The sequence below is a fragment of the Aulostomus chinensis genome, chromosome 5 (genome assembly GCF_037954235.1).
Source record: "Aulostomus chinensis isolate RoL2024-O1b breed Wild chromosome 5, RoL_Achi_v1.0, whole genome shotgun sequence".
In the NCBI taxonomy this organism is placed as follows: domain Eukaryota; kingdom Metazoa; phylum Chordata; class Actinopteri; order Syngnathiformes; family Aulostomidae; genus Aulostomus; species Aulostomus chinensis.
In genome coordinates this window covers 20,783,551-20,806,610 of record NC_141324.1, presented here as the reverse complement: position 1 = coordinate 20,806,610, position 23,060 = coordinate 20,783,551, and the positions used below count along the sequence as shown (strand labels likewise).

The 23,060-nt window shown below is 39.6% G+C and overlaps 2 protein-coding genes across 7 annotated transcripts in view; one reads left to right on the top strand and one right to left on the bottom strand.

The window, feature by feature from the left end:
* Positions 1-657, bottom strand: part of ccdc178 (coiled-coil domain containing 178) — a 19,921-nt gene extending 19,264 nt beyond the window's left edge. Inside the window, exons 1-2 of one of the 2 annotated variants that reach the window (XR_015115828.1) lie at positions 484-657; positions 133-210 (exon numbers count right to left, since the gene is read on the bottom strand). Coding sequence is in view for 1 of the 2 variants with exons in the window: in XM_086203813.1 (XP_086059939.1) it covers positions 133-196 (64 nt within the window). In the remaining variant the exon portion in view is untranslated. The remainder of the gene's footprint in view (positions 1-132; positions 211-483) is intronic. The other variant, XM_086203813.1, reaches the window with a different exon arrangement.
* Positions 211-23,060, top strand: dtna (dystrobrevin, alpha). Of its 5 annotated transcripts, XM_086203815.1 has the most exons (23): positions 211-226; positions 1,257-1,533; positions 6,477-6,544; positions 7,477-7,557; positions 7,639-7,852; positions 8,163-8,248; positions 8,699-8,853; positions 8,937-9,042; positions 9,524-9,690; positions 9,888-10,012; positions 11,940-12,023; positions 12,243-12,311; positions 15,119-15,214; positions 16,049-16,130; positions 16,289-16,383; positions 17,197-17,310; positions 17,429-17,525; positions 19,579-19,738; positions 19,822-19,911; positions 20,811-20,910; positions 21,305-21,431; positions 21,523-21,561; positions 22,034-23,060. In XM_086203815.1, exons 3-22 carry the CDS (start codon positions 6,478-6,480, stop codon positions 21,538-21,540), a joined length of 2,133 nt encoding a protein of 710 aa, XP_086059941.1. In that variant the 5' UTR covers positions 211-226; positions 1,257-1,533; position 6,477; the 3' UTR covers positions 21,541-21,561; positions 22,034-23,060. The 5 variants fall into 5 exon arrangements, with proteins under 5 accessions (XP_086059941.1, XP_086059942.1, XP_086059940.1 ...); XM_086203816.1 differs by lacking the exon at positions 211-226 and having other exon boundaries at positions 1,246-1,533; XM_086203814.1 differs by lacking the exons at positions 211-226; positions 1,257-1,533 and adding an exon at positions 2,705-2,935.

Here is a 23,060-nt window from a genome sequence, read left to right as displayed (position 1 = left end):
ACGTGAATTCAAAACAATTAAACATGATTGAATGTATTTATCGTGTGTGTGTGTGTGTGTGTGTGTGTGGGTGTGGGTGGTTGGGTTAATAAAACTCTAAATGTAATGCAACAGCTGCAATTTATTTTTCACCTTGTTGATTAACGGAAGCTCGTCCTTCTCTCGATGGAAACCGGAGGGGTTCAACGTCAGGCATTATCACCGGGTTTCCTGTGGGGGTGTAAAGGTTAAGTGCATTCAACACGACTCTGAAACACTGAGTCATGTAACATAAAATTTAAAGTTCACTTTAAAGAACATAGTTTTTACCGTCTGCCGTTTATGTCCCGAACAAAGTTAGCTAACATTAGCTTAAAAAGTTGCAGCTATCTGGATGTTGCTCACTTAGCTACGTTTAATTAACTCAGCTAATAACAAATTAATGAGCTGAGGGGGTCGTTGTCATGGCTGAAAGTAAAAGCGAAAAAATGGCTATCAACTTACATGTGTAAACGTTTGCTGTTGGCTGTGTTAGGTTTCGTTCTTTGGCCCAAAAAAAAAAAAAAAAAAAGCTGCTTCCCGAGGAAAAGTTGTCGTGTGTCAAAAGTTCCCTCCGAGTGAATCAATTGAAGTTGCTGTCAATCTTCTGCTGCGGTTGCTAAGCAACAAGGGGCTGGGCTTGCAGGGCCCGAGTTACATTCAAGAGCAGTAGTGACGGTTGTATTGTTGTTAGGCAGCAGTGAAAAGGGTGTCAGCGCCAGCCATGGGAAGTAAGGTTGAATTTTTTTAAGAAAAAAAAAGAGATACTAGAATAAACAATAATAACAATAAAAAATTACAAACGAATTCAATCACTTGGTCTTTGAGCCACAATCTCGCCCATTCAGTATTAAATGCTTGTTGCTTTAGTTTAAAAAATGATCTGTCAATCCATCTATCTAATATACTATGTTCTACTTTATTCTGATTTCAAGTAAATCTATGCCTGCCTATGAAGAACAGTTTAAAATTAAAGTAGTTTGAAATATATAAATGTTGGGATTTATTCATAAAATACGTTCTTGTATATGTTAGAATACTACGTATTTATGTTCACTGAAAAATATTTGCGAAAAGCAGAACTTGTGTTCATGACGTCATCCTCCAAAAGCCACAGGAAAAAACAATAGGGAATGACCGCCTCTTTGCATATACATACATCTTGTCAAATGCACGATCAAATCTGCTTTTTTTTGTATTTTATTTCCTCTTTTTTACGTATATATGTCAAACTTTAGCAGTCGAAGTACACTGACGCAAGTGGAGAGATTCCGCATTACGTCATCGCAAAGGCCACATACTGGAGGAAAAACGCTCTGCTCAGCCAGTGCGCTGCCCGAAAATTTCCACAACACAAGCTCTGCAGGAGAGCGGCGCAGCGACGGCCGCTTCGTGGAGTGATGCAGCAGCGTACTCCTCCAAAGAAACCCTGATCGTATCGCGGGACTCGGCCGGCCGTCGGATTCCTGGAAGGAAAACAGTGATGTTGCAAGACATGCCTCGAAATAAACCGTGGTAAGTGCTGTGCAAGTGCGCTGCTGCAGCTGCTGGAGGCTGGCGAGCAGGAGAGGAGCGACCTTAACCTACTTTGTCACTCTGGGTGCAGTGAGTTGCCTGTTCAAGTTTCAGCGATGCTAGTAAAAAACGAAAGAGAGGAAAGAGCTCGTTTGTGCCTATTCCTGCAACATTTGTCTCGTCCACACAGGTGCCTCTCTCTCTGATGTCTGAGCTCAGCATGCACCCTCAGGTGCCTGTTGCCTGTCTCGCTGCCCTTTTACCTTTTGCCATTCTGGCTATGGTGGCTCCTTTTTAATGGCTATGCCCAGGCTACGTCTTCGTTTAATGTAATTCCTCTTTGCTATCACATCACTTATTTAAACAGGCAACCACTGCTGTAGTTCCACTTATCCCAGATGGTGTTTAATTCATTCCACCTTAATAGCCTCTATAGTTTTGGAGCAAATAAGTTATAAACACTCGACTATCAGAAATGTCTCTCATTTAACACACGGATCCCAAAGTTTTGGCCTTTTTCTAGTGGCAACCATGGTGATCATGCCTTTGGTGATGGTGAGCTGAAGACCCTCTAGCCAGCAGACATTGCTGGCTGGTACCATACAGGAAGAGAAAGCTGTTTCACTACCTTAAGCGTCTGTGGCTTTTCTGATGAAGTCAGTGGTGCAAGTTCTTTTATTCGCGTGAGAGGATGGGATTTGAATGCCAGTGTAGTTTATAGTATCGTGATGTAAAAATAACTCTGGCCAATCAGCAGTAACAGCTGCGATGGAAACACAGAGTGGACTGTAATTCTAGCAAGCGCTTGTGTATGGAAATGTTGCATGACAATGTTTTCCAAGTATTAACAGCACTGTCCTTCACGGTTTCTCCAGCTGCAACAGAAATAGACTTGTAATGTAAATAACTGACTTATCAGGGTTGTTGTTTTTTTACATCCCTCTTATGAAGTACAGTTGTGTATCTGGTCGACAGGGAACTCCTTGCTTGTGTTATGGTCGGACTTAGCCCGTGCAGCCTCTGTGGATACAGTAATGATTTACTCCTCTAAGGGTAGTTATTTTCTAATGCCGCCAGAGTGACAGTGCCACAGAGAAAGAGTTATGTTTGCTGGGCAGGTGCCAGGAATGAGGTTTGGGGTCTGCAACTAGAGAGCAGGCAAAGCTGCGCAAGAATGTGGAGCCTTCTCATTTGTAGTTAAAGATAGAGGCAGTACAAGCTGTGTCCTCGTAGACAGTCTCTGATTCCACATATCTTCAGTGTGCTCCATCTATTTGGGTTTTTGTTGTTGTTTCCCAGTTGGAAGGAAGTCTGTGTTGTGTACAGTTGTTTTCAAAAGAAAGGCTTGCGATAACTCGGGGCAGGCGAGGAAAAGGACTACAGCCATGGTGCTTTATGAAAGGTATGTTGATCATCTCACTCTCTTCACCCGTCTTACCATTTGTATAGGCTGTGCTGACTTTAATATCTGCTCTCGCAACAGATTGTATCAAACTAAGTTATTTCCGAGACTGAAAAACAGACCGCACAAGGTCACGTAGCTGGCACTCAGGATATGTTTGCTTCTGATGTGGACTGGATATCAGTGTTAATCTGTGGAATTGCATATATTTGTACACTTTTTACATTCACTCACTAAGAATGATGAATGGCCTCATGGTTAAGATGACATTGAACTACTAGCTGCTGGCAGTGGCCTGACTTTGCTGTGTATACATCCAAAACAGTGATTAACCTCTGTAAATTCATTCATCTCTGCCTCAGATAATTTATCAATCTTTGTGTTGTCATGGGAATGGCTGCATATCAATATATCAGAAATTTAATAAATCCCATATTTGAGAGGATTTTCTTAAACTTGTATTTAGATTATGCTCAGTCTTGTCATGATTTAGATGCAAGAGTTCATTGGATATGATTGTTTCTGTTTTAGTGGTATGGCTCAGGAAGTCAAGCGGCTTGTTGGGTCGTAGGAAAGTTTCTGATCATGTTTAAGTGTCTTTGAGCTGAACACTGTACCTGACAAGCAAACGTGTGTGTGAAAGGGTGAGTGTGAATGTGTCATAAAACATTGAACGGTTAGAATGGGATGGGAAAAATTAAATCCGGCTCACTTCCGGGTCAATATATGCCCAGGTCCATCCGGCTCATATGAAGCATGATTGTCAGATCTGACTTAAGTGGGCCTATTTGTGTTATTACTGGGTCAATATTGACCCAGTGATGGCTGTACTACCAAATTATTGATGTGCAGCTTCCACATCTGGACTCACTCTGACTCATACAGAGATAATCTGGGTCGCTGTCAGCTGACACTGGAAGAAGACAGCCAGAATTGACCCACTACTGGCTGCTGTTATTGTTTATGTAAAGCTCAGTTAAATTTATACCCTAATGTTTTCGCTCTTAAACTGGTTTCAAAGCTCCATAACTGAGTGGATGCACTAACTAGAATTAGGGGAAAGGGAGCAGGTCAGAAAACATACCATTGTGTGCTTCTTGATTTTAGTTGAATTCTGCACCGTAGGCCTCTGCTGCATCATACTAATTACTGTAAAAGTAATTTGGAATATTGTGCCTGAATGATTAGCTTGCAGAAAAAGGAGTTTTGAGCCACTCGCTCAAGAAGAGAAGTGCCACTGTGTAATCACCATCCCCACCGGGCCTCGACTCATAACAGATATTCACTAGTTAACAAAACCTTTCTCACCAAACTTTTCTTGTCTGCAGTAGGAGGTGTCAGGCATAGGGAGGTGAAGGGGGGTGACTAGCACTATGTTTTTACAATCGCAGTGGCTAGGATCTTTGCTGCCATGGCAACAAACCACATGACTAGGTGTATTAGATTGCCTCGGACAGTGTGCAGTGAGGCATGGTGCAAGCATTCTCTCTGCTGCTCCCGCTGCCCCTTTGAAAGTCTTGTCCTTGTCTTACTAAAGTTTTCCCCACACACACATATTTGTGATACGCGGTGTCGTGGGTAGCATTCAATTTGAAAATGCATTGAAGAGAATTTGTTTGGTCAGGACAACTTTACCAGGGATGGATGAAACTGCTGTGGTGTCTTGGGGCAAATATAAACTATGGGCCCCTGGTGTCCCCCTGTTTTATCCTAATCTGTACATTGTAGATGTATTAATTATTAAACACTACTACTTTTGGGTAAAGATGTGACTTCAAGCAATACAATGACAACAAGTCAGTGCTAAAATTCTGAAATCATGATGGAAGTAGTTTTTTTCATACAGAACATACTGGAGATATTGATGATAACAACATGCAGAATATTGTCAGCATACAAGTGCATGGGGATTTGTGAGAGAAGAAAAAAAACCTGAAGACTGACTTACATCTTTGTAACATGTTATTGCTTTTCTACTCGCATCCTGGGCACACACATCCTACTCTGCCTCTCTAATTGCTGGTAAACACCCTCCCTGCGCTGCTTCTGATTGGCCAATACTTGTTCCCTTCCAGGGGTCTTGTGATTGATAGCTCTGCCTTGTTCTAGTTGCCTTGGTGTCCACTGCCAGTGTTGCTAAGTGAGAAGCGCCAGAGATGATCCACTAAAGCTTCAACAGTTATAGCTAGCTAACTTGAACCTTATTTCAAACAATGGAGCTGAGTACAGTGAAGATAGATGTGCCCTGTGTCAATCGCTTGTTAAACATTTCCTCAGAGTAGCCAAGGTGATATCTGAATATTTGATGTGCACATCACTGTTGTTTGTGTTTACTTGCTTCTGTAACTTAAAAGCAAGTTACATTGAAGGACTTCGACATAAGAATTTCAGACACTGCAAACCTACACTGCTTTGACCATAGTCCACATTGATGAAAAAAATCAATAATTTGAATTATGAAATGTATCTACTGTAGGATATGCACATAAATTTGAGCAGCTAATGGTTAAAGTCTATCTCCCTCATGTTTCTCTTACTGTGTTTTTCTGATGGTGTGGACTGACACCAATTTACTGCATGATTCACAAAATTGGAAATAATTTCAGATGCAGAAGAAATGTGTGAGCGTTGTTCAAGAAGAGTAAAAACTACCTAAGCTACAATTCTATGACTGTATGAGCTTTAGCCGATCATGTGTGGCACTTCTCACATAGCAATGCTCTCAACGGATGCCTGGGTGAGTGTGAGGCAAGCATCAAATCACAAGACACTTGGAAAGCAAAGAACACTAGCCAATAAGAAACAGAGTAGGGCAGGTCTCCACCAGCCACTTAGAGGCAGAGGAGGGCATGTCTGCCCAGAAGGCAGGTAGGGAAAAAGATGTCTTTGTACCTGGCAGTTGGATTGAGCCACAGTTTGGTCCAGCTATTCTCATTTAGTGACAAGTTCACCATTTGCTAAACTCAACCAGGACGAGGTGTGGTCAAACTGCAGCTTTGCAACTGCCACTCTATCTCAGCTATTTCCCCAAACAGGATTGAATAAAAGAAAAGAAAAGGTTGTTTTTACATTTCAGTTAATACAATAATTCTGTTTCATTGTCTACCTGGATCAAACAAGTAAACAAATACCACACTGTGACTGAGGTGTGCTTACACTTTCCAACCACTGACATTCATTGTGCTCGGCTATCTAGCAGTTAACTGGTATCTGTGGATCTAAATAAGCACAGGGGAGAGAAGGGTATCCTTGTCTGACTCTGGGGAAGATGGCCCACAAAGAGTGATCATATTTGTGTGTGAAAATAATGATAATTTTCAGTTTAAAGACAGTATATAAGTAAGTTGCTGCTTTACTGAATGGTCATACTGTATTCATATTAAAGGCAGTTTTGTCAACAAAGTGGTTAATAGTTGTGGTAAACACAGTAATCATTAAGTTTTATTGTTGTTTCTGGAACTGAAGTTGCTTTAATTGAAAGCTTTATTGCTAAATCGACATGTGCTCAGGCTCTGACGAGACTTTCTCTCCTCCTGATCAGAATGATTGAAGACTGCGGGGGGAGCGGCGACAACATGGCAGATAGAAGGCATCTGTATGTCGAGATGAGTAAGTCCTCAGGGTCACATCTTAAACGAGATTTATGCTGGACGGTTGTACTCATTGACCATAAAAGAGTCTCCTTGTAACATTCTGTGTAAAGCAAATATAATGAAGATCAAATATTTCTACTAGTTCCATGCAGATTGATGGTAAACGCTGATAGAATGTGCTTGCAATATGACCTTGTGCTCCCTCACAATTTATCCAAAGTGAAGGGACACTCGATGGTGACACAAAGTGTTCAGTGATAGATTGGTATCAAAATAGTGATTTGTCATGATGAAATGACATGAAACCATTATTGAAATACTAAGCACAGCTCCTAATTTTCTAAAGTTTGTCTTTATTTCCTGTAATATATTCCATGTTTTTACCTTTTTTCGTATTCTATACCAAACAGGTTTTCATTAAATAGGGTATGATATGTGGACATTCAGTGTTTTAGAGTGCTGTTGATGGAACGCTGCATTAAAGGAAATGCTTAACACTGTAAAAATTGAACACCGGTGGTATTTGTAGAAACTGCATGCGTGCCGATTTGTCTTCGTAACATTTTAAGCAAACCAAACAGACACAGCAAAAAAATGATTTGAAATAAAAACACTGAAATAAAATAAAAATGCAATCAACCTATACTTTGTATCCTTAAAGTTGTAGTTGATTGTTGAAGAATTATGATATATCTTTGTCATATTAGTCAACTAGATTTTACATTAATTGATATGATACTGGAAATACACACCCAAAGTCACTGATGGGTGTGATTTGTAGTAATCAGCCGTTCCCTTGAGGAAGAGGTTCTTGTTTGCTTGTCTTGGTTTGCTAATCTTAACTATTGAACACTTTGAGCCACCATACACTTCCACTTCATATTTCTCTGTAAACAATCAAATATTTGTGTAATATCTGATGTCGTCACCTGAATAATTCTTCCTCAGGGGCTCAAGACTTGGATTCCATACGATTATCGACATACAGGACGGCCTGCAAACTCAGATTTGTGCAGAAGAAATGCAACTGTGAGTATGAGGCAGTGTTCTGTCATGACTCTCCTCATGTTTTTATACTGTTTATACCCTGCTTTTCTGTTTACTCTCCAGTACATTTGGTTGACATTTGGAACGTCATCGAGGCTTTCCGAGAGAACGGCCTCAACTCCATGGACCTCAAAGCTGAGCTCACAGTGGCTCGTCTCGAAGTGGTGTTGTCCACCATTTTTTACCAGCTCAACAAGCGTATGCCAACCACGCATCAAATCAATGTGGAACACTCCATCAGCCTGCTGCTCAACTTCCTGCTGGCAGCCTATGACCCGTGAGTCACACGTCACACGTTTGAGGCTTTGACGAGAGCTAATGCAGTGTGAAATGTGAGGTTTCTGTCTATGCAGAGTGAAAATACAGCCTATTTACCTCAATAATGTCACAACAAGCTCAAGTAGAGTGCAACGTTTGTATGAAGGTCACTCTAAACATTTTTAGACGTTAATAACTGTTATTCAAGTTCGCCTTTAAAAGGTTGTACCTTTTTAAGTAAAATGAATCCCTTTAGCACAAGTACGCATGTGGCTGCTCCCCTAAAAAGAATCCGTGATTATAATGTCAAATGTATTTGCTCCTTGCAGGGACGGCCATGGCAAGTTATCTGTCTTTGTTGTGAAGGTGGCCCTAGCAACCATCTGTGGAGGGAAAATTATAGATAAATTAAGATGTAAGTAACACAACAACTCTTTTTTGAGGCTTTTGAAAAAGAAAATTGTAAATAAAAGCACCAATTTCACCCATAATAAATTAGCTAAGTGTATTATAAAGTTCATATGTACTGTTTTGGAATGAATACTTATTAGTGTCTATTGTCTGATGAGTCTGTGAGGAGGAAGCACTTCCTCCTTGACTCTCTACAGCTTGGAAAAGTCATTATGAATTATCTGATATTACATCATCTACAAAATCTGTAGTAGCAGTGGCTCGTGAAGGCAAAAGGGAGGTGTATGTTGCTGATGCATTGTAAAAATTGATTGGAATAACTGCTTTACTTTAATTTGTTTTTGCAAATTAGTGGGATAATTGTATTGTGTAATGCTGTAATTTGCCAACTGTGGTGTTAACTGACAATTAGTTTGATTGATTTGTATAATGTCTCCCCTCTTGTTGTTCCTAGATATTTTTTCACAGATATCAGATTCCTCTGGCATAATGGTGCATTCACAGTTTGACCAATTTCTGAGGGAGGCTCTCAAATTACCGATGGCTGTGTTTGAGGGGCCATCTTTCGGTTACACTGAACAAGCTGCAAGAAGCTGCTTTACACAGCAGGTGAGGGCTCATTAACCACAAAGTATGATAATATTTATATATTGGCGTTGTGTGATTGTTTCTTCTTGAATCTCACTGAACAGAAAAAGGTCTCCCTCAACACATTCCTCGACACATTGATGTCAGACCCGCCCCCTCAGTGTCTGGTGTGGTTACCGCTCATGCATCGGCTCGCCAACGTAGAAAACGGTAGGACGCTACACCGAATATTTATAAATGAGAAAACCAGCAGGCTGTGAGGATGTAAAGTTCTGCTTGGCATCATAATCTTGAGTCACCACATACACAACCAGTCAAGGAAACACACACGCCTCCACTGAGGATGACCCACAGAGACCTCACACCCTGTGTGTGTGTGTGTGTGTGTGTATGTGTGTGTGTGTGTGTGTGTGTGTGCGCGCGCTCGTGCATGCATTTGTAATGCTCTCATCATCACAAGCTACCTCCATGTGAGCAAAAGAAACACACTTTTAAGCATGCTAGTCTTTATGCAATATAATAAAAGCAATCTTGTCATTGAAACAGACTCAAAATCCCCAGCACATCTGTTCTTGAATTAGTAGAATTAATCCTCCACTAGCAGCAATGTGCAAAATATCTGGGTTTATTGCCACATCTGTTAATGTGTGTGTTTGTGCATCTGTGTGTGCACCCCCCCCCCCCCCCGCAGTCTTTCACCCGGTCGAGTGCTCCTACTGCAGTACTGAGAGTATGATGGGCTTCCGCTACCGCTGCCAGCAATGTCATAATTACCAGCTCTGTCAGGACTGCTTCTGGAGGGGGCATGCCAACGGTTCCCATAGCAACCAGCACCAAATGAAGGAGTATACATCATGGGTAAGGGAAGGTGAGGGGAGGAGAGGGGGCGGGCTAAGGGAGGTGTGTCTTCACTGGACCAGTGATTGTCGCTATTCTCGCTCTGCTTCACCACAATATGAGAATGCTGATGCAGGTGACAGCGCTGCATTTACACCCATGATGCTACTGTTTCCAAAACAAGTTTTAAGAGTTGGTACCTTGCTTTTTCTCTCCAGAAATCCCCTGCTAAGAAGTTATCCCATGCACTCAGTAAATCACTGAGCTGTGCATCCAGCAGAGAGCCTCTTCATCCCATGTTCCCTGACATGCCAGACAAACCTCTCAACCTAGCTCATATTGTGTAAGTTCACCTGCTTTGTACTGTAGTACTCTCTGAGAACTCCGAACCCTTCATTTCTGTTTCAGATTTTAAAGAAGACCAACCCTCAGTTGATAATTATCCTGTTAGCTGCCTCTAAGTCTTAAGTGATTCCAGTCAATCTTCTGGGTCAACTAATCAATGGGCCTTAATTACAGCCTTGGGAATGATTGTAATCTTGCTACCTTTTCCTTCACTGCTTGTTTGGTGTTGCCTGCACAAGACAGTAGCGCTGTGATGCTTTCTATCAAAGCTCACACGCTAATTCCATTTGGGAGGATACATTTGTCTCAGCAGCAGTGAGATGACGCTGAGACATGAGAGTAGAGAGAGAGAGAGGTGGAACAACATGCAGCAAAGGTCTGATACCTTAAAACCTACTGTAAAGCAGCGAGTACAAAGAAATTCATTTTGTAACATAAACACCAGTGCTGTAATTAATCTGGACATGAACCATATGAACATTTTTGACTGCTACTTCTTCCTTTAACCTGAAATAACGTTGTTTGCTTCACAAATTCAGAGATTATAATTCAGAAATCATCTAAACTAAAAAAAAAAAAAAAAAAAGATTCCTTTAACCAGTTTTTATACATTTATATATTGATACCAAGAAAGAATTGGTTTTATCTCCCCAAAGTTGAATACTTATTATTGTGTTTATTTTTTTGAATAAATCCACATAACGATAAGCATTTTTCTACAAAGTTTTCTTAAGTGTTTATATTCCAGAAAAAAAGAAAATCTGCCATTTTATGTGTAGTCATTTGTGCTACTTAAGTGTCCTTTGGTTTAGTCTTTGCACCGTTTGGCTGATTGTAATAAATGATTGTCATTCCTTTCTCTCTTATTGACTTTCCTCAAAATAGAGACACGTGGTGAGTGTTCTTTGATTATTTAACACATCACAAAATGTGTGAGTTAATTAGGGCTGAACACTGATTTGAAATTTGATTAAAGTCACAACGGCCTGCTGCAATCTTCCAATTATAGGAAGTGTGATATGCATCAAAGGCAAAATGTTTGTCAAAATGTCATGAATTGAACAATTTGGTGCTGCAGAGACATGCTGGTCTACACATCGCATTCTAAACGTTTACGACACATTTGCTTGGTACACATCCCCTCGATAAGTCAGGCTTCATAACGCCACAAAAAGCCTGGAAATTTTTATTTATTCTTTTTAAATAAACCTGGACAATTTTTTTGTGAAACTTTTGGAAATTTCCCTCTCAAATACCTGCATATTCGCTGTGGTTCATTTAAGAGCAACTGAAAAAAAAAAAAAAAGTCTTTTGGTTCATATTGTCATTTTTAATATTGACTGGTAATTTTTGATATGGATTTCTTGTTTTATAGAACTTATAGTAATAAATTTTTTTCCTCAAAGGTGTAGAAACTCATGTGTATGAACCCAGATAACACGCCTTCATCATTTTCAATAATTTGTTTGTTAACAAATTTGTTTTTCAATAAGAGAAAGGATGTGAAAACTATAATTCCTTCAAATATTCCAGAGTCATACAGTATACAGCATTCGCAACATCAGGCAAAATAATCCTGATTTTCAAAACCGTTCAGTCCTAGTTTTAACCACTTCCACTCCCACCCCTTCTAGGGTACTGACAGTAGTTATTAGTTTGTGTCTTTGCAATTTCTGTTTTTGATGGTTTATTGATTCATTCCTCCGTGCAGCACATTGCATATTTTCATTGTTTACTCACCATACATTATTAATCATTTCCTTCTTAATAGCCATATTGTACAGTCATATTTCATTATCATATGGTTGAAACAAATATGCAAAATTGAATGAGTAAAAAAAAAAAAAAAAATCCAGTGATTTCTCCTTTAAGTTTTCATGAATTGAGTCTTGTCAGATGTGAAATAATATGCGTCGTCTCTCCAGGCCGCCAAGACCAGTGAATATCACCAATGAATACTCCCTCTCGCACTCCATGCCTACATCAGGGAACCCGTACTCCACCAAAAAGTGAGTACAACAGCCTCCACAATGGATGTCCTGGATTATTCAGCAGTCCTTTTCAGTGTGCTATGCTCCCTAAAGGCCCCATTCCCTGTACACTCTGTGACCCACACTGTCTCCATTTTCCTGCCTTTATTATCCAGAGTGTATCTGTGTGTGTTTGGACATTTCTGTATCCATGTGTTATTTTCCCTTTGTACTGAATGTACATAGTTTGCCTTGCAGCAAAAGTAATGATGTTGAGCATAGAAAGCCTTTGACTGGTGCTGCTCCACATCTGTTTAAAGGAAGAGGGTAAGTGACACAGGTGTGCTTATGAGAATGAAATGCATATGTGGACTAATATAGATAATAATCATTTGGCATAAAGCTCAGTGCCTATCATCCTGACCAGTTTTCTTATAGGGTTTATACTCTTTAGAACAGGGGTGTCCAAACTGGTCCAGTAAGGGCTGGTGTGGCTGCAGGTTTTCATTCCAACCCAGCAAAAGCAACACCTGATCCAACAAATGAGCTGTGTGGACTCAGCTTAGCTGATTTAAGTTGAATCAGGTGTTGCTTTTGCTCGGGTGGAATGAAAACCTGCAGCCACACCGGCCCTTTCTGGACCAGTTTGGACACCCCTGCTTTAGAAGATGGAGTAGCGCCTGCTATGATGTTTTTATTCACACAAAAAGTATGAAATATTAACTGCCGTCTTTGAATGTGAACCTTCCCTACAGTATATGGCTGTTGAATAGTATACACGCCCAGGCTCACTGTTTTGATTGAATAGACACACTCGTTTACTCAAGCTGGATTCTCTTTTCATTTTCTATGCACGCGCTACGTTGCATCATGAAATAATTGTTGGTTCTGACTTTTCAAGTAAGCTACAGTACCTTTTGAGCTCCTCCGCACCTGCATTTGATGGAGAGGAATGTTCCTTTAGGGAACACTGCTCCCTTTGATAACACAGGCTTATAGAACCACATGCGGATGAGGTGATGAGTGAGTGGTATTCTATAACTTATTCTTATTGTGCAGGTCCAAACATCTGGCCTCATTCATGAAATGTTATTTTGCATTTGTTCTTTCATATAATTAGACTTTTTTTACCCTTGATTTTGTCTGTCAGACAGGAGGCACAGCCTAGCAGTTGCATAGTGTAACCGTTGTAGCTGTCAATCACCCAGGCAAACAAAGATTTTAAAGTTATTAGAGATACACAAAAGATGTTAAGAAGAGTTAGATTAGGGTTTGTTTCCTGTCTTTAAGACTAAATTGAGGGCTACAATGAAATCTTTTCATGTATAAGAACAAATTTGTTCGTGAAAGCATTTTATGAATGAGTTTCAATGTTGCAGTTTGACTTCATTTTATATTTTTACAGGTAGTCAAAGGAATTAATACTAACTCTGCAAACTTGGAATTAAATTAGAATTAAAGATTATATACTATTTGCAATGGCAAGAAAGCAAAACACTAAACTTTGGGCCTTAGTAGAGATCAAACTTCAACCTTGGGAGTCATTTGCCACATTTTGTGATTGTTATTATATCACAGACTCTGCAGTTATACTCTATGAAGCGTTGTGGATTTTTTCGGCTAATTGTTTTGGTATTATACCTCTTGCCATGTTCGTAGTGTTGGTGTTAGCAAACCCTGTTGTTTTAAGAAGGTGCCATCTACAAACCAGTGAATGAGATGGGTCTTTACCCCGGACTCAGTTCTGGTAGACCAAAATGCCCACACTGATACCCTAAACATACTCTCCGTGTAGATTTCTAGAAGAGGAACACTGTCATCCTCTAATTTAAGAATAATGGAAACCTTAAAGAATTAGAAAATAGTAGTTAATCTTGCCCTTAAAAGTATGCATTTCGACTCAAACCACTGTCTTTCTCCGAACGTAACCAGTAGCAGAGTTTTTCGAGGCTCACCATAACCTGACTCTAACCATAACATGCCTTTTCTATGTGTGTGTCTGTGTGTTAGCTTCTATTGTTGATGTGGTAGCAACTTTGTTAACTGCTGTTCATTTCTAATTTGCTAGTGTACGCTTGCCTAAAGCTGACATTTTGATATTTTGCCTACTTTATTTTATTAGTGACCAAATGCTTGTTGTACATATTGGAGTGTCTGAATCCTATTCTTTTCTTCTGCTCATGCCAAGCAAATGTTTGCACCTATGACCACATTTTCTTCATTTGGCCTCTGTTTTTTTCTGTTTTGTAACAAATAAAAACATAATTCTGGGTTCTTTATTTATTGGTAATTCATCTCACCGCACAGCAGCTTTTAAGTATTATCCTTTATTTTATTTTGCAGTAACTAGCGGGCAGGACTCAGGATTAGTGACCCTCACACAATACAATGTTGATCTAAAATTGTGGGGGTTTTTTCTCTCGGGTGTGGGCGGGACAGCTAAATGGAATCCAGCCATCACCAATTTGACTATTTACTGTATTCTTTTCTTACTGTGACCTCAAAATGTCTTTAACCCTTATAAAAAAGGGTTCATTGTCTGGAAACTGATTGTTCACAATATGAAATTTGATTAGCTGCTTTGCTTTTTTTTTTTTTTTTTTTTTTAGCTTATTACAAGCTAGCTTGCTGGTTAAAAACCTGAATACCTAAATTTAAATGGCTACAGCTTTAATAACAATATAGGAGCCAAATCTTACAAGACACTTTCTTCTTGATGGATCGTCTGCTGTTTTGTTTTGTTTTTTGCTTTTTAAATTTTTGCAACGTACATTTTATGATTGTAGCAGACTCTGTAATGCATGGCTTCTAGTTTAAGATGCAATTGGAAAGACAGAAAAAAATATACGAGTCACATTAAAAGGGACAGTGCATGCTTGACATATCTGTTTTCTTTAGTGTTTTTTTGCTTGGCATGTCTTCATCAATGGTGTCTGCCCCAAACATAATATGGCCTTGTTTCTCTCTAGTCAGCCATGAAGGGCTGCTTTTCAGCCATCTCCTCAACCTCCTTTGTTGTGTTCTCTCTTTTGCTCCCTCTTCCTCCTGCTCCCCTCATCCACTTTTGTCACCTGTGTAATATCATGTTATTTTATTTTATTTTTATTTTTTTGTGAAATCCTGCACTGTTCCAGGTTAAACTACAACCTCGATGTTGCTGATAGACTTGCTGACGAACATGTTCTCATTGGCCTCTATGTGAACCTACTACAAAACAACCCCAAATCATGGTTAGTTGGTGTGCTGCTGTGTTTGCCAACGCCGGTGGAAATGATGTGCTCTGTTGAACTGCCACCTCGCCATTCTTACCCTAACCAAACCTTCTAAATGTCCTGGAAAAATGCTGTTCCTAACTGTTGCAAGGTTTCATTTCATCACTAATTGAAATATTTGTCCTCATACAATATGCTGTATGCTGTTCAAAGTGATTATTTGTATTTTACTGCAAAAATGGCCAATAGTCCTATTCCTGGTTAAATTGGGATTGTGTACCACCAAATGTCAGATTGGTTGGTTAATTGGTACCAAATATTTTAAAAGCATTTAACTTCCTCAGGTTTGGTTTGCGTGATGAATTTGGCTGCCCCTAAACAAAATAATCTCTTCATGTAATGAATGAAAAAACTTATGTTAAGTGTGGCATGAAACAGAATTCATTTTTAAAATAACTGTTGGGATGTAGCATTTCCTTTCCTCTTTGAAGCATAATTGTAATTTTATGTTTATTTCCACTCTTACAGGCAATAAAATAGTGCTGCCTATATTGTCTCTGTTTGTCACTAATATGTTTGTGTTCTTTAATGGTTGGCCTCATATGTCAGCAATGCATATGATATTAGTAGACCCTCCCTCTCTCCCTGTGAGTGTGTACCGTCTTAGTGAAAATTTAACCACATTTTTGTACTGTCATCATCATTCCTGCTTTGTGTTTCTTCATAAATATTTCTGATAACAAAACTGCCTACTGTTTGTATGTGCCTGTAAAAACTTGCAACCTGAATCGCTTGTATGCGTGTTTCAACAGTGTCATCTATAACTCCTATCTCTGTTTTCTTCTCTGTTAGTTTGCTGGAGAGCAGTAACCATCAAGATGATGAGCACAGTCTCATTGCCCGCTATGCTGCCAGACTGGCTGCTGATGCTGCGGTGAGATATACCTGGATATACATGCGCCCGCTCTGATCGGGTCTTTATGGGTGACTGATGAAAGCTGTTTTCTCCTTCCTCTGAGGCTCTGGATAAGGTGACATCATTTCGAGGTAAAGCCAGTTCACACGATGTCTTTCGCTTGGTTTCACCAACAGGCTCAGCAGCAGAGGGTCCCCACAGACCTCCCATGCTCTCTGGATGCCAACAAACAGCAGCGGCAGCTCATTGCTGAGCTTGAGAGCAAAAACAGGTTAGGGACGACTGCCTTGGTGCTACTGTACTGTTCTGTTTGTTCCTTCTCTCCTCCAACTCTACAGCTAGACATGCAGCTTCAGAAACAAAATGTGCAAACAGTAACCTCAAAGCACAAGAATTACATTATTAAAATGTTATGTTTTTGGCCACTTAAGAAGATATTGTTATGTGTCACTGCATGAAAAGCACAGTTACTAAATGCTGGTTTCATTGTGCGGTTTTTGTGATCGGTGGTTACACTCTGATAGCTTAGTAGGGCACACATCAGGACACAATACAGCAGAGCCGTTGTTTATGTCTTAAGCTTATCTGGGCTTTTTCTTTTATAACAGAACAAATGATCTACTGTAAATATGTGAGTTAAAAACATTCAGCCTGTTTCAGCCCACAGTTGGTTTTTTTTTGTTCTTTCTACGATTTTTGGGAGAGAATGTTAGAATCTAATTAGCCAGTTATTTTAATCTGGAGTTTGTAGAGATTAATAAAAGATGTACAGGAGGAAATAATGTTGGACTTACATTTGTCACATGGTTAAAAAAATGACTTGAAATGTTTATTGTGCTAGACGTTTGCTTGATGTGAACTGATGGAAACAGGTTTTCCATTAAGTGCCGATTTTTTTATTTCCGCTTCCCCCAAATAACCAAGAAGAGTTACGGCAAGATTAAACTAAAAATAAATACGGATTTTAGACAATATGTGGAGCACTCATTAGACCAAAATCACTTAATTATTTTATTCTCGAAGTTTCTTATGAACAAAGCGTGTCATAAATACAACATGCACACTCGTGTTTTGTGTGTGACAGGGAGATCCTGCAGGAAATCCAACGGCTACGTGTTCAGCACGAGGAAGCATCCCAGCCGCCACCTGACAGGGGTCAGCAGAACCCCACTCTGCTGGCTGAGTTACGACTTCTCAGGTGAATACGCACTCTTGATCCACCACTGTCACATTTATTTGGCTGTAACAGATTTTGTGTGTTTTTCTGATGATATGAGATTATTATATTAATCTGTACGACCTTTATCCACTGTTAGGCAACGCAAGGATGAGCTTGAACAAAGAATGTCTACTCTGCAGGAGAGTCGCAGGGAACTCATGGTGCAGCTGGAGCAACTGATGATGCTTCTCAAGGTACATTCCATCTATTTGACTGCGAACAGACGATACAGTTAGGAAGCTGTCACGATCACTGGAGTAACATACGCCCAGGGTTTCCTACAGGGAGCAGTTGCAGTACTCTGTGTACTTCTCGGACCAATTTGTGCAGTAGCTTGCTTTTTTTTAATAATTGTTTTGAGGCAGGCGTTAAGATGATGGTTTAACCTTTTCACCTGAAGCTAACTAGATATTGCACTTGATTATTCCACATCATCCAGTAGAATGATGCTCTGTTTTGACCAAATAGATAAAAGTAAGGGACTTTTACATAAGGAAATAAAAATTTGGAGTAAAATCAGTCTCTCACTTGATCATAATCATACATGTATTTTGGAAATGTTACTGATGATAAAAATACTTCAACAGTACTTTTTACCGTAGTAAAAAAAATTGCCTGCCTGTTACAGTGACCTCTCAATTGACGTGTGAGGGACAGCAGGCTTGTTATGTTTCACAAGTGCTATTTAGATCTTCTCACATGCTTAAGTGTATGTAACATACAGTATACTTCCAATTATGGATTTTATGGGAAGTTATAGAATGGTGCCAGACAAATTAAGAATTTGGGATTATGTTCTATCACACCATCTGAGTCTGATAACCACTGGTGTGATAATATCTCCTCCTGTCAAGTCACTTAAAGCCAACATGATTGGGGGGGACTTCAGTCTAGTTAGCCGAAAAGGATCAATGTTAATCTATTAAACTTGCATGTGGAAGCCGCATGCTAATTATGTTCTGGAGGAAAATACCAGTTGGATTTTTTTGGAAATACTCAATGTAATGTGGTTGTTATTCCAGCAAGAAGAGGAACGGAAACAATCTGTAAGTGTGAAAAACTGTGGTTAGGAAAGAGGAGATTAATCTATATTTTAGGCATGTTTGAAATAAACACTGTTATTGTCAGGTGAGCACCCTCGTATCTACAAAAACACCTGAGTTTCTGGAATAATTCTACATCCACAACAATAAGGTTTCATTTCAAAACACATAAGTTCCTCATCATTCCGGTATTTGCAAAACACGAAAAGGCGGACCTTCAAAAACCGTGCTGCATAGTTTGCAAACTCTGGGCTTGCAGTGTTGTGTGGACTTGTGACTGTTGTGGTCACCATCTAACAAGTCTTTAAAGCCATTGCCATCTTCCTGCGTCTAGATTACGTAAACACACTGAGTACAGATCACAACGTGTATACATGGTACACCACAAAATGTCTTTTATGACTTTGTCCCAATTTATGGTTTTCCCCTTTCCGGGCCTCCTCTTGAGATGGATGTTTTTTTTCTAGTACATCTCTAATATGTCAGTATATTTCCTTTTTATTGACGACCAAACTATGATTTTGCTGCCTTGACTGTCTTATAGTTGTGCTACTGTGTTAACGGCTGAACTTTGTCCAAGCAAAGACACCTCTGGTCTTAACTTTTCAACCAAAGTGCTTTCCGCACATGACCTCTGAGTAGACAGGCTACCTCCTGTTTTATAGCAGCCAAATAGTCATGAGATGTGTGTTTTCAGGTGTGTTTCAGGTATGCAAAATCATTCTGATATGGTGGATGGAGTTCACGTTAGTTTCACTAAATGAAACTTTAGTGTGGATGTAGCCCAACTCAGTTTTTTTTCTTTATGTCAGGACAGATGAGTAACACATTTTAAAAAGGTTTTATTAGTACTGAAAAATAATGTTCCGCAATCCATCAATTGGTGTGAATTTTGGAGATACATGGTGTTCACCAGGTGAGAAAGGACAAAAACCTTGAGTCTGGCATGTTGAAAACTAGTGACAGTGAAGCTGCACATCGTTAATGTCTAGCATGAGTGCAATGTTTGGTACTTACAACAACTATTGTGGTGTGCTTTTAGGTCATTAAACCTGAAATATACTTGATCTGAATTGTTCGTAGTTTCTTTGCCGTGTGTTGAATCCTGAAAATGAACGTTACTGATTGCTTTTGCTAATCTTATCATATCAGCACGGCTCTGTTTACTGGATGATAACACTAAAATGACCCGGATGTGTTGCAGACTCAGGGCCCAGGCTCTCCACGTTCTTCTCCCAGTCACACCATCAGCAGGCCAATCCCCACACCGATCCACTCGGACTCTGCCGGCACGACACCGACTCACACACCTCAGGATTCACTCATGGGCGTGGGAGGGGACGTTCAGGAGGCCTTCGCTCAGGGTAACACTGACGCAGTTGCATGTATTGTTTATCCAAACTAAGATGTCCAAAAACACATACAAATTCTCTGTCCTGTTTCAAAGGTCCCAGGAGAAATTTGAGAAATGACCTACTCATTGCTGCTGACTCCATCACCAACACGATGTCATCGCTGGTTAAAGAACTAAATTCAGGTAGGTAGCTTGATGTCATAAAAAACAGTTTTTGGGACTCGCTTTAATTTTGTATTTTGGCATCTCTCATATCTCTTTTTTTCAGTCAAGGGGACCTTATTTGAACTAGAGTGCGGGGCTATGACTTTATACTGAAGTGTACCCTGCTATATATTAAGACCATAAATAAAAAGATTAAGAAAATTTCTACTGAGGTAATAAATCATGTGAGAAGGTGGCTTTTTGCAACCAGGAGAGCCAAGTTTGCCCCCTGCTGGCCATTAGAAAGAAGGCACGTTTCAGGCAACTGCACTGACTTGAATACTCACAAAGATGACCTGGTGTCCCACGTCATTTGACGCTGCATTTTTAAACCTGCGTCCTACATTCTAATTGGTCATAGTTTTTAAAAGCCAAATCACTGCAGGTCAGACATCTTTCTAAACGCTGACTTTTATCAAAACTGCTCACACATGGGTCAAGTACCAGTTAAGCTGTCGCCATCTTTGCTACCTACATTGTGAGTCACCACAAAGTCACTGAGCTAAATTGATTTAGTCAGAATATGACGTGAGCAAACTTAAATAGTAAGAATTTTTTTTTTTTTTAAAAGGCCGGAAAAACTTGTAAATGGTTGAACCGTGAAGGCAGTGGAAGAAGATTCTCAGAAATTTATTTTGTCTTATTTTACTTCAACTTTCACATGATGGGAAATACAACATACTGTGCGTTGGACAGCCATGATATCACTTCAGACTTTTTCAGGATAAGTAATGTGGCAAACAAATGCCTTCTTTGTTCCACGTGTGGTTTGGTTTGTCTTTACTGACACTAGCGGTTGCAGTCCGTTTATACAACTTACAGTTGTTCTTTTGTGCTTGTTGTACAATCACTGTATTCAAATGCCTTTTTTTCCACAGAGGGCGGGAGTGAGACTGAGAGTACTGTGGATTCAGACTTTGGCCGTGGTGACCTGTTGGCCACGACCTCTACAGATCCTTTCTTCACTTATAAACCAAGGTCAGATTGACTGTTTAGAAGGGTAAGACATGAAGAACCAGCACATTTACCTCGAAGTTCATTTTCCTCAGTCGCATTGCTAGTACACTGTACAACACTTAATATGTGGGCTTATGAACATATTTTTATGCTGATGCTTTGGATGGATTGAAAACTAGCTGTGGTAGATGCTGACATTTATTGGTTTTTATTGTTTGTTAGTTGCCATATTTATATTTTCCCTTTTGTGCAGTAGAAATAAAGACATTTACATTTACACAGCTCTTCATCTCATCTTAATCTTTAATTTGGCCTTCTTTCACACCAACAGAGAGAAACCAATGTAATTTTTGTTTTGAGAAAGGCCAAATAATAATTCAAAAGACAGTCACGTGACCTCCAGCTGTTATCTCAGGACTGAAAGTGCTGCTGCTGTGGAGGAGGAGGAAAGCTACGAGAACGATCTGGAGCAGCAGCTTGAGGATGAGCTCAAGTTGGAGGAGCTAATGAAGCACAGGCAGGAGCCCGACAAAGCCTGCATGGTGAGGTCTCATCCCAAGAAATAACCTCCATCCAGTACATCATGTATGTTTTACTCTCGAAGCTCTGGTCTAACCTGCTGCTGTCGTACAGGTGACGCTGCAGCAGTGACTGTGCTCATCCAGCTAACTGGTATGTTCCTCAAACTAACCGTTGTCGTTTTTGTGAACATAAATGAACAAGCACAGATTCATTTCAAGTGTTGAAACTGTAAGTGACATCCAAACGTTCATATTATCTACGGATGAGCTCAGGGGACGGGTACTGTTCACATTATAACTGTTACCAGTGTTTGCAACAGTACCTGGGATTTGGTACAGATACACAAGAGTACTTTTTTATAAATGAAACTGTAAATACACTCATCCTTTAAAGGTTTGTTGACACATTTACATGATTTATCTGACTTTTTACTTTCATTATGACACACAAAGAAAGCATAAAAAAGGGATAAACTCTGAAACGTCTGGCATTTGCTTTACTTAAAGGATTAATGAACGACTCCTTAATTAAGAGACCAATCATTTCAACTCCACCGTTGTCGCTTGAAAGGCTGAGTAGCTCCTTCACACCCTGCTGTCGGTAACATCTGTGCTCTCAACAGGTGAGCAATATTAAAAGCAACAATAGTAGAAGACACTGGACGACACAACACTGGCTACAGAGCGCTGAAGAGATGAAGAGTATAAACCGAAGAAGGAAAAACAAAATCAAACCATAGAATCCATCTATGTAAAGATCTATTTTTTAACCAACCACATATTTAAGGTAATACTGTGAGCTGATGTAAAGAGATTAATCACTGAGCTGTCTATGATACCACAGGTGCCATAACAACCACATGATTTTAAGGAATTATTTTTATCCTTTTTTTTTTTATATGAGTTATCAAACAAATTTACTTTTAATGGGTGGCAAATGTGATTCTCTCCAATGATCTGGATACACAGTACACCAAGTGTTATTCATCTGATCTATGATACAAACCTGAGATGACGTTGGACTTTAATTTATAGATAAATTTGCAATATTTTGTAAATGTATAACTCTGGCTTGGTTACTGTGCTGATTGATTTTACCACTATTCCATCTATTCCTTACTGTCGGTGTTGAGTGGCTTTTGTATCATTTCATCAAACTTGTTTTTGGAACAGAATGACTTCTACTTGTTGGATCCATTTGTTTTGTTTTGTGTAGTAATGCACACTGCCTTAGCTGTTTGGATGACCCCTCAGTGGAGTTCATTTAACCTGTCAAAGCAGCCTTCATCAAAAAAAAAAAAGAAAAAAAAAAGAGCTTAAACTCATTGAATCCGATGCTGGGAAGTGACATTTCAGAGGGATTTAGTCTGCATACACACCTGTATACGCACCGTCTACATGTACATTGTCAAATAAATGTAAGATTTAATTAAAATGGTCTGAAAGTGTTAAAATGACACTGTTAATTATGTGAAATATAATTAGAATAATGAAGAAACTGCTGAAATTCAATGATTTAAGGGCATTGAACAAATTGTTTACAAGCAATGGTTTAAGGATACGTTTGATCATTTTTCACCATTGTTTAATATGTTAGTGTCAATGCTCTCACAATGTGACACCACATACACATTATCGATGGAGCCTCCT